We start from the raw sequence: 12,040 nt of genomic DNA, 5'->3' as shown, positions 1-12,040 counted from the left end.
CTTACATTGTTATGTGTATACAATAGGTAAAGCACCAGGACACAAAATAATTGGGATATAATCTGATTCCTGAATGTAGCAGCTATGCAGTGTAACCATACTATTTTATACACATATGCTTTAACTCATTATTTCATGGACATGGTTAACTATGATAGATTTTTTTCTCGGGAAATTACATTTCTGTTATTTTGTTTCCATCTCAAATGTTACAGAAATTTTCAAAAATTACTCATTAAATCTTAACCCTCCTATAAGGAGGGGGTTTTAATATCAGAAATATTAAAAATTACTCATTTAAATATTTCAAAATTCTCTTATCTCAAGAAGTCAGAGTGACATGTGTTCCTTGATGCCATGTAATTGCTATGTATATTTGCATAATCAGCCATCACCTTAGATAGTTATTTTGGGTCAGGCATGAGCTGAATAGACAAATTGAATTGAAAATATTCCTTCATTGCTAACTCTGAATTTGCAACATTTGCCTTATCATTGAGGTTGAAGGTAGTTAGACTTAATTTTTGAAGTAATTTTAAATTACTTCAAAATTTAAATTAATTTAATAATATTAGGTCACAGTATATTTATTGTATTATTTTTAACATTTCCTTAAACTTTGCCCCGTGGATTGCAACTTATTTTGAGATGTCTGTGTGTGAACAAATTAGTAGACTTGACATTTTAAAATTTTATTACCCATTCAAGATGTTCCATAAGTATTCTCTATAACTATTGTGTTAGTTATCAATAAGACTCACATTCACCTTGCTTATGTTTTGTTCTATACAGTGAGAATCAAGACAGTATGGTAGGCTAGTGTTCCATTTTTATTTATTTCAGTACTGAGATCTGCAATATTTTAAAGGTGAAAAAGACCTAATGCATGGATACATACTATTATTTTATAGGTTGTTATGGTATTCCTTCTCATGAGATCTGTGATGGATGGCTGTGTGCCCGGTGCAAAAGAAATGCGTGGACAGCAGTAAGTGGCTTATTTTAGTATTGCTTAATCTTTCTTCCCACCCCACCCATGGTGGTCACATTTGAGTCTAATGAAAAAGATAAGATTGTTCAGGTGCTTATAGATGCAATTCCACACTTCCTTGTGTTTCTAGTCTTCCCTCTCAAAAGCATGTTATCTGGTGGTTCTATATCCATTGTAGAAATATTAGGTAAATTTCTTTTCTTTTTTTTTTTTTGAGACTTAGTCTCACTCTTGTCACCCAGACTGGAGCACAGTGGCGAGATGTTGACTCACTACAAGCTCCGCCTTCCAGGTCCACACCATTCTTCTGCCTCAGCCTCCCAAGTAGCTGAGACTACAGGCACCCGCCACCACACCTGGCTAATTTTTTGTATTTTTAGTAGAGACAGGGTTTCAATGTGTTAACCAGGATGTTTTTGATCTCCTGACCTCATGATCTGCTTGCCTCGGCCTCCCAAAATGCTGGGATTACAGGAGGGAGCCACCACTCCTGGTCCTTTTTTTTTTTTTTTTTTGAGATGGAGTCTCTCTCCGTTGCCCAGGCTGGAGTGCAGTGGCGTGATATCAGCTCATTGCAACCTCTGCCTCCCAGGTTAAGCAATTCTCCTGCCTCAGCCTCCTGAGTATCTGGGACTACAGGCACCTGCCACCATGCCTCGCTAATTTTTGTATTTTTAAGAGACAGGGTTTCACCTTGTTGGTCAGGCTGGTCTTGAACTCCTGACCTCAGGTGATCCACCTGCCTCGGCCTCCCAAAATGCTAAGATTGCAGCCGTGAGCCACCGTGCCCAACTCTTAGGTAAATTTCTGGTGTCAGTCCTCTACTTAGGAACCTGCAGGGACTGTCAGTTTATCGTGTCCACATTTACGTTTTCAAGGCTTCAGAATTTTGCTTCATTTTCTTGTCCGTCCCTATTTTGCAATACTTGAAAAGTATTTCAAGTAACAAGGTAGGGGATCCTCAGTGACCCCTGAATAAACCATGTTCATATCCAACATTTATTTTTCTTTTTTTGAGACAGGGTCTCACTCTGTCATCCAGACTGGAGTGCAGTGGTGCAATTATGGCTCACCGCAATCTTGAACTCCTGGGCTCAAGTGATCTTCGCACCTCAGCCTCCTGGGTAGCTGGGACTACAGGCATGCGCCACCATGCCTGGCTAATTTTTTAATTCTTTTGTAGAGACAAGGTCTCACTATGTTGCCCAGGCTGTTCTCAAACTCCTGGGCTCAAGTGAGCCTCTCACTTTGGCCTCCTGAAGTGCTGGGGTTATAGGCATCAGCCACTGGGCCTGATGTCATATCCAACTTTTCAACTAGCATAAGGTCTTTCCCCACTTACTCATCCTTACATTTATACCTTAGTACATTCTAGAGTTTCTGGTCTGTACTAGGCATTGCTGTGAATTTTAGACAGAACATTTAATAACAAATGATCCCCCATTTAGAGACAAAGAATTGACTTGACCTAAATTGTTTTTCCTAAAGACCTTGTTAAAAATTTACCTTACTACTTTCCTGCAGATTTTTGGGGGCAGAAGAAAATAATAATAATAATAATAATAATAATAATATAAAAATTTAGCTTACTTCGAATCTTTGATTTTCATTCCAACAATCTATGTCAACTTTGTTACTGTTAGTTTTACCTTAATTTTTCTTAAAAATTGTCTTTCAAAAGGAATCAGAACATTCTTGAAAGTGAAGAACAATCAGACCTCAGCAGTGTATCCCTCACTCATGATCTCAGAGCAGGTGCTCAGCTTGATGATTTCAGCTGTAATAGCAGCATTTACTTTATTCCTCAATGATCTCTAATGACAGAGAATTATACTTCCTTGCAACTGAAGTTAAAAACCTGAATGACAATATAAAGAATACGCCTTACATGATGAAAATTTTTGTCATGACTGTGTATATTTAGTTCTCAGTAAGTCTGAGAGGGGTGTCTTTCTGGATGATTTTATTGCTGGCATTCACTTTGGGGAGTGAAAGAAGGGAGGAAAATATGGACACTCTTTATGGTCTGAATAATCTGGTATATTTTAATGTTAGAGGTTTTATCTCCCATTTAAGAAGTCACTACATCAGTGGGCCCAGAAAACATTTTGGTCCATTTATGCATTGCTTAATGATAGGGATACATTCTGAGTAATGCATCGTTGGCAGTTTTGTCATTGTGTGAACATAATACAGTGTACTGACACAAACGTGGATGGTATAGCCTGCTACACACCTAGGCTATACGATGTAGCCTATTGCTACTACTGTCCTGAGTAGTGTAGGCAATTGTAACACAATGGTAAGTATTTGTGTACCTAAACATAGAAAAGGCACAAAAGAAAAACAGCCTTACAATCTTATGGGACTACTGTCATGTATGCAGTCCATCTTTGACCAAAATGTGTTTATGTGACACATGACCGTATTTTCCTTTCATGTGATTATTATGTTAATAAATGTAAGACATATTTAACACAGCCAGGAAGTCCTGCTTCTAATCTTGACTATATAAATATATCAAGCTCTTATTTATTATATAGGTCCTATTCCTAGTACATGAGCCACCATAAAGTATTGCAGAATCAGTTTGGCCAGTGATGTTCTCTCCTTTGCCCTGAATCATAAATTTAGAAATTAGAGATTATGTGATCAGCTCACCAAGGCATTAAGAGTTCTCTGTTCCATCCACAGTTACTGCCTGGCTCCTGTGCTCACACACTGAGCAGTCCTGTTGTCCAAGGTACCATTGTCCTTTGCATGGCAGACCCAGGGCCAGGTCTAGGCCACTCACCCTGATTCTAAAGCTGTTCTGATTGATTATGCTGTTTTCATGTAGCATGTTTCATACAGAAAATACTACAATTAATCACTCTTTGGAATAGATTTAAAGCATCTTTCTATTAATTTTAACTCCTTGTCCCCTCAAAAAATACAATCTTGCCATTTTTATTTTAATATTGAAACTATGTAAATCTCTATCAATTTACAGTTGAACTGGGAACTCTTGAATATAACATTACAATGATTTTTAGACCTACATAATTTATTTCTACCTGTAAATGATCTGAATTCACAGTGGATTCCAATTGTTTTTTCAGCGTATCCATTTGAGTATACTTTTTCTATGAAGCTGCATTCCTATTTCTGTTGAAAAATAGTTGAATGAAGTTTAAGTATTGTAGAAGAGTAACTGACAGTATTGATATTCTGACTTTAACCCTCTGATTTAGTGTGGCAGTGAGTGTTGCAATATTAATTTTTACTAAACACTTAAGTATGATTTCTTTAAATTTTATGGCTGCAATGATTGCATTTTAAAAGTATTCTTAAAACTGACTTCTTCAGCAATCAATCTCGTATCTTCAGGTTTATACTCCAGAGGAGCCCTAGCCTCCTTGTAAATAAAGGGCTCTAAAGGAGCTCATGGAAATCAAATAGTGCAGCTGAAGCCAGATGATATTTCATTGGTGGCCTGTAGTTCACTAACTGTCATTCCTAATTTCCTGGAATTTTTTTAAAGAAACCTGCCTTGTGAAGGTGAGGTTGTTCATCAAGAATGTAAAATATTCCTATAGGATATTTAGTTTGAGACACATGATTATACAACAAATGTAATTGTTCGGTTGGTGTTTTCTTTTATGGTAAGTGCTGTTGAACACCTCGTGTTCATTTTTTATGAGGTATATGAGAATTGTATGTGGTGGTTCTATTTTTTAAAGATTCTTTTTAAAAAGAGAGACTATAAGAGTACTATATCATAGAGTTAATATTTTAGAATCAAAGACATCTTATTATTTCACCCATTCCCAGACATAAATAAATAAATTCATGTTAAAATGTAGTAATTTTTTCAGCTTCAGCCTGAGCAAAAAAGAAAGTGGAGGGTGTATGCATGGCTGGAGTCAGTAATCATAGATCAGCTCTCTTTTTAATTTCCAATTTTAAAGACTAGATGTCACTCTGGGCTCAAATTAGGAAGACAGAGATCATAGTGACATAGGCTCGATCTTTATCTGTGACTTTCTGTGTCCTCACCATTTCTAAAGATTAGCTTCAGACCTCACTCTGATTCATTGTGCTCCCATTTTCTTACTTTTCCATTCACGTCCATTAAAATAAAAACCAAAATGTATATTGCAGCTTCAATTGCATATGCTTGAGGAGAGATTAGTTACAATTTTTTTTATTGTACCCTAATTTGGATTCTAAGATTATGGCTGTATGCCCAACCTCAACTGAAATGAAATGATACAAAGAACACACATAACTGTCTATCCTTGGATACAGTTTATATATTTCATGATTCTAATTATATGTCATCTCTTTGAGTCCCTGCCTTACCCTATTTCGGTATTACCCAAATAAATAGACACAACTATCTGACAGCTATAGCGTTTGACTTATGGCTTGTAAACCAGCTTTATTATTTCATTTTCAGCTTTGTTGGATTAAACCCTTTTTGGTCTATTTATATCATTCTTTTTGGAGCAAATTTTCCTCCTTTTTTGTATAATCATTTTAGAGCACATTCCAAACATTACCAAATCCAAATTTTAGGTATCAAAAGTCAATACTCCGATATTAGTATCTGCGTCTCATTATTTTGACTTTTCATACGCATCTCACTACTTTGTAAAAAATATTTTTATTTGTAATTTTTTTGGGTATGTCATAGGTATATATATTTATGTGTTACATGAGATACTTTGATACAGGCATGCAATACATAATAACCACATCAGGTTAAATGGGGTATACGTCATTTCAAGCATTTATGCTTTGTGTTACAAACAATCCAGTTACTTTAAAATGTACAATTCTGTAGTTACCTTGTTGTGTAGCAAATACTAAGTGTTTTCATTTTGTGGGTTTTTTTTTTTTTTCTTTTTTGTACCCATTAACCATTTCCATTTCCCCCATCCCCACTACCCTTGCTAGCCTCTGGTAACCATCCTCCTAGTCTCTAGCTTCATGTGTTCAGTTAGTTTTTTCTAATTTTGTGAAGAATGTCAATGGTTGAGCACCTTTTCATATACCTGTTTGTCATATATATGTGTGTGTGTGTGTGTGTGTGTGTGTGTGTGTGTATATATATATTTTTTTTGAGACAGAGTCTTGCTCTATGGCCTAGGCTGCAGTGTAGTGGTACAATCCTGGCTCACTGCAACCTCTGCCTCCCGGGTTCTAGCAATTCTCCTGCATCAGTCTCCTGGGTAGCTGGGATTACAGGTGCATGCCACCACGCCCAGCTAATTTTTGTATTTTTAGTAGAGATGGGGTTTCACCATGTTGGCCAGGCTGGTCTCGAACTCCTGACCTCAGGTGATCTGCCTTCCTCCGCCTCCCAAAGTGCTGGTATTACAGGCATGAGCCACCATGCCCGGGCTGTCATTCGTATATTTTCTTTTGAGAAATGTCAATTCAGATCTTTTGCCCATTTTAAAAATCAGATTATTAGATATCTTTCCTATAGTGTTTGAGCTCCTTTTATATTCTAGTTATTACTCCTTTGTCAGATGGGTTGTTTGCAAATATTTTCTCTCTTTCTGTGGGTTGTCTTTTCACTTTGTGTTTTTCTTTGCTGTGCAGAAGCTTTTAAGCTAGATGTGATCCCATTTATCCATTTTTACTTTGTTGCCTGTGTTTGTGGGGTATTACTCAAGAAATTTTTGCCCAGACCAGTATTCCGGAGAGTTTCCCCAAATTTTTCTGTCAGTAGTTTCATAGTTTGAAATCTTAGATTTAAGTCTGTAATCCATTTTGATTTGATTTTTGTATATGGGAAGAGATAGGGGTCAAGTTTCATTCATTTGCATATAAATATCTAGTTTTCCCAGCATCATTTATTGAAGAGACTGTCCTTTTCCCAATGTGTATTCTTGTCATCTTTGTTGAAAATGAGTTTACTATAGATGTATGGATTTACCTCTGGATTCTCTATTCTCTTCCACTGATCTAAGTGTCTATTTTTGTGCCATTACCATGTCATTTTGGTTATTACAGCTCTGTATTATAATTTCAAGTTAGGTAATATGATTCTTTCATTTTGTTCTTTTTGCTTAGGATAGTTTTGCCTGTTCTAGGTCTTTTGTGATTCCAAATAAATTTTAGGATTTTTTTTTTCTTTTTCTGAGAAGAATGTCTTTAGTATTTTGATAGGGATTATACTGAATCTTTAGATAGCTTTGGGTAGTATGGACATTTTAATAGTATTGATTCTTCCAGTTCATGAACATGGATTATCTTTCCATTTTTTGTTTCCTCTTCAATTTTTTGCATCAGTGTTTTATAGTTTTCATTGTAGAGATCTTTCACTTCTCTGGTCAAGTTAAATCCTAGATATTTACTTTTCTTTGTAGCTACTGTCAATAGGATTAGTATCTTGATTTCTTTTTTAGATTGTTCACTGTCGGTGTATAGAAATGCTCTGATTTTTATATGTTGATTTTCTGCACCTTTACTGAATTTATCAGTTCTAATAGTTTTTCGGAGTCTTCAAGTTTCTTCAAGTGCAAGATTATATCATCTGCAAACAAGGATAATTTGAATTCTTCCTTTCCAATTTGCAAACCCTTTATTTCTTTTCTTTCTTTCTTTTCTTTTCTTTTTTTTTGGGGGGAGTCTGATTGCGCTGGCTAGGATTTCCAGTACTGTGTTGAATAACAGTGTTGAAAGTAGGAATCCTTGTTTTGTTTCAGGTCTTAGAGAAAAGGCTTTCAGTGTTTCACCATTTAAAATAATACTAGCTGTGAGTTGGTCATATATGGCTTTTATTGTATTGAGGTATGTACCTTCTGTACCCAGTTTTTTGAGGGTTTTCATGAAGCGATGTTGGACTTTATCAAATGCTTTTTCAGCATCAATTGTGATGATCATATGGTTTTTCTTCTTCATTCTAATGATATGATGTATCACATTGATTGATTTGCATATGTTGAATCATCCTTGTATTCCTGGGATAAATCCCACTTGGTCATGGTGAATGATCTTTTTAACGTGTTGTTGAATTTGGTTTGCTAGTGTTTTGTTGAAGATTTCTGCATCAGTGTTCATCAGGGCTATTGGCTGTGGTTTTCTTTTTTTGATGTTTCATTTTTCTGGTTTTGGTATCAGGGTAATTCTGGCCTCACAGAGTGAGCTTGGAAGTTTTCCCTCCTCTTCTACTTTTTGGAAGAGTTTAAGTAGGATTGATATTCTTATTTAAATGTTTGGTAGAATTCAGCAGTGAAGCCATTGGGTCCTAGGCTTTTCTTCACTGGGAGACCTTTTTATTATGGCTTTGATCTCGTTACTTGTTATTGGTCTGTTTGGGTTTTGGATTTCTTTGTGGTTCGATCTTAGTAGGTTGAATATTTCTCGGAATTTATGCATTTCTTCTAGATTTTCCTATTTATTGGCATATAGTTGCTCCTAGTAGCTACTAGTGATCCTTTGAATTTCTGTAGTATCAGTTGTAATGTCTCCTTTTTTATCTCCAATTTTAATTATTTGGATCTTCTCTCCTTTTTTCTTAGTCTGGGTGGAGGTTTGTCAGTTTTGTTTTTCTTTCTTTTTAAAAAACATCTTTTTATTTTGTTGATCTGTTGTATTCTCATTTCAAATTCATTTATTTCTACTCTGATCTTTATTATTGTTTTTCTTCTAATTTTGTGTTTGGTTTGCTCTTGCTTTTCTAGTTTTTTAAGATGCATTGTTAGGTTGTTTATTTGAGTTTTTCTCCTTTTTTTATATAAGCTCTTACAGCTGTAAACATTCCTCTTAGTACTGCTTTCGCTGTATCCCATAGATTTTATATGTTGTGTTTCTGTTATCGTTTGTTTTAAGAAAGTTTTCAATTTCCTTCTTAGTTTCTACACGGACTCACTGGTCTTTCAAAACATATTGTTTAATTTCCATGCATTTGTACGTCTTCCAAAATTCTTTTTGTCATTTATTTCTATTTTTATTCCATTATGGCCAAAGAAGATGCTTGATATTATTTCACTTTTTTTTGAATGTTTGAAGACATGTTTTGTGACCTAACATGACCTATCTTTGAGAATGATCTGTGTGCAGAGGAAAAGAACGTGTATCTTGTGACCTTTGTATGAAGTGTTCTGTGAATATCTGTTAGGTCCTTTTGGTCTATAGTGTAGATTAAGTGTGATGTTTCTTTGTTACTTTTCTATCTGGAGGATCTGTCCATTGCTGAATGTGGTGAGTTGATGTCTCCAGCTGTTACTGTATTGAAGTCTATCTCTCTTTTTATCTCTAATATTTTTTTCATATATCTAGGTGCTCCACTGTTGAATGCATATATATTTATAATTGTTATATTCTCTTACTCAGTTGACCTCTGTATTATTATAATATAGTGACCTTATTTGTCTCTTCTTAGAGTTTTTGTCTTGGAATCTATTTTTTCTGATACAAGTGTAGCTACTCCAGCTCTTTTTTGCTTTTGTTGCCATGGAATATCTTTTTTTCATCTGCTTATTTTCAGTCTATGCGTGTCTTTATAAGTGAACTGTGTTTCTTGTAGACAACAGATCATTGGGTCTTGTTATTTTATTTTATTTTTTTTATCCATTCAGAGCCACTCTGTGTCTTTTGATTTGAGAGTTTAGTGCATTTCCATTGTTATTGAGAAGTAAGGATATGTTCTGCCATTATATTGTTTGTCTTGCTTGTTTTGTGGTCTTCTTTTCTTCATTCCTTCATTTCTTCCTTTTATTGAAGATGATTTTGTCTTGTGGTATGATTTAATTTCTTCCTTTTTATTTTTTAGGTATATGTTATATGGTTTTTGATTTGAGGTTATGACAAGTCTTACAAATACTGTCTTACAACCTATTATTTTAAGCTGATAACCACTTAACACTGCATAGACAAAAACACACAGAAGGAAAAATAAAACCAATAAAAGCTCTACACTTTAGCCCCTTGCTTTTTAACTTTTTGTTGTCTCTGTTTATATCTCATTATAATTTCTATGTCTTGAAAAGTTGTCATTATTATTTTTGATTGGTTCATCTTTTAGTCTTTCTCCTTAAGATCAGAGTATTTTATATACTACATTTACAGTGTTTATAATGTGCTGCATGTTTCTGTGTACTTACTATTACCAGTGAGTTTTGTACCTTCAGTTGATTTCTTATTACTCATCAACCTCCTTTTCTTTCTGATTGAAAAACTTGCAGGCTGGGCACGGTGGCTCATGCCTGTAATCTCAGCACTTTGGAAGGCTGAGGTGGGCTGATCGCTTGAGGTCAGGAGTTGGAGACCATCCTGGAAAATGTGGCACAACCCCATCTCTACTAAAAATATAGAAAATTAGCCAGGTGTTTTGGCGGGCACCTGTGATCCCACCTACCTGTGGGGCTGAGGCAGGAGAACCCAGGAGATGAAGGTTGCAGTGAGCTGAGATTGCACCACTGCACTGCAGCCTGGGTGACAGTGTGAGACTCCATCTCAAAAAAAAAAAGAAAGAAAAAGATAAATTCCCTTTAGCATTTATTGTAGAACAGGTCTGATGTTTATGAAATCCCTCAGGTTTTGTTTGTATGGCAAAGTCTTTACTTCTCCTTCACGTTCAGAGGATATTTTCACCAGTTATACTATTTTAGGATAAATGTTTTTTTTTTTCAGCACTTTAAATATGTCATGACACTCTCTCCTGGCCTGTTAGGTTTTCACTGAAAAATCTGCTGCCAGATGGACATATTTGGAGCTCCATTGAATGTTATTTTTTTCTTTTCTTTTGCTGCTTTTAGGATCCTTTTTTTCCCCATGACCTTTGGGAGTTTGATTATTAAAAGCCTTGAGATAGTCTTCTTTGGGTTAGATCTGCTTGGTATTCTGTAACCTTCTTGTACTTTGACATTGATATCATTCCTAGGTTTGGGAAGTTCTCTGTTATTATTCCTCTTGACCAACTTTCTACCCTTATCTGTTTTTCTGCCTCAGCTTTAAGGCCAGTAACTCTTAGATTTGCCCTTTTGAGGCTTTCTTGATCCTGTAGGTGTGCTTCATTGGTTTTTATTCTTTCTTCTTTTGTCTCCTCTGACTGTGTATTTTCAAATAACCTGTCTTCAAGTTCACTAGTTCTTTCTTCTGCTTGATCACTTCTGTCCTTATAAAACTTTGATGCTTTCTTCAATGTCAGTAGCATTTTTCAACTCAGAATTTCTACTTGATTCTTTTTAATTATTTCAATTTCTTTGTTAAATTTATCTGATACAATTTTGAATTCCTTCCTTGTGTTATGTTGAATTTCTTTGCGTTTACTCACAACAGTTAGTTTGAATTCTTTGAGAGGTCACATATCTGGGTTTCTCCAGGACTGGCCCCTGGGGCTTTATTTAGTTTACTTGGTGAGATCATGTTTTCCTGGATTGTCTTGATGCTTATGGATGTTCATCAGTCTGTGCACTGAAGAGTTAGGTATTTACTGTAGTCTTCCAAGCCTAGGCTGGTTTGTACCCATTCTCCTTGGGAAGGCTTTCCAGGTATTTGAAAGGACTTGAGCATTGTGATCTAAGCTGTATCTGCATTAGCAGACACCCTGAGCTCAGTAACACCATGGTTCTTGCAGACTCGTAAAGGTACTGTCTTCATGTTCTTGGATAAAATCCAGAGGAATTTTCTGGATCACTAGGCAGAGACTTGTTCTCTTCCCTTACTTTTTTCCAAAAAATGGAGTCTCTCTGTTCTGAGCCATGTGGAGCTGTAGGTAGGGTGACAGAAGACTCCCTGTGGCTACCACCTCTAGGACTGTGCCGGTTCAGAACTGAAGCAAGCACAGCATTAGGTCTCACCTAACGCTGGCCCACTGTAACCACTACTTGGCTACCAGGTACTAGGTTTGCTCAAGGCCCTGGGGCACTACAGTCAGCAGATAGTGAAGCTGGCTAGGCTTGTGTCCTGCCTTTCATGATGGTGAGTTCTTTTGGGCCTGGGTGGGTACTGAAGTACCATCCAGGAGCCAGGGACTGAAGTGAAAAACCTTAGAAGTCTTCCTGGTGTTCTGTTGTCCTGCAGCTGTGCTGGCAGTCAAACCAGAAGGCA

At 36.1% G+C, this 12,040-nt stretch overlaps 2 protein-coding genes across 7 annotated transcripts in view; both read left to right on the top strand.

Annotated features, from left to right (window-relative positions):
* Positions 1-12,040, top strand: part of LOC126937587 (acyl carrier protein, mitochondrial-like) — a 398,652-nt gene that overhangs the window by 136,133 nt on the left and 250,479 nt on the right. The gene's annotated exons all lie outside the window — the stretch shown is intronic.
* Positions 1-12,040, top strand: part of KDM4C (lysine demethylase 4C) — a 416,349-nt gene that overhangs the window by 256,164 nt on the left and 148,145 nt on the right. For all 5 annotated transcript variants that reach the window (XR_007719783.1, XM_050761129.1, XM_050761128.1 and 2 more), the window contains one exon: positions 912-988. Coding sequence is in view for 4 of the 5 variants with exons in the window: in XM_050761129.1 (XP_050617086.1) it covers positions 912-988 (77 nt within the window). In the remaining variant the exon portion in view is untranslated. The remainder of the gene's footprint in view (positions 1-911; positions 989-12,040) is intronic.

Source organism: Macaca thibetana, chromosome 15, assembly GCF_024542745.1.
Source record: "Macaca thibetana thibetana isolate TM-01 chromosome 15, ASM2454274v1, whole genome shotgun sequence".
In the NCBI taxonomy this organism is placed as follows: Eukaryota; Metazoa; Chordata; class Mammalia; order Primates; family Cercopithecidae; genus Macaca; species Macaca thibetana.
This window is presented reverse-complemented; position numbering and strand designations above follow the sequence as displayed.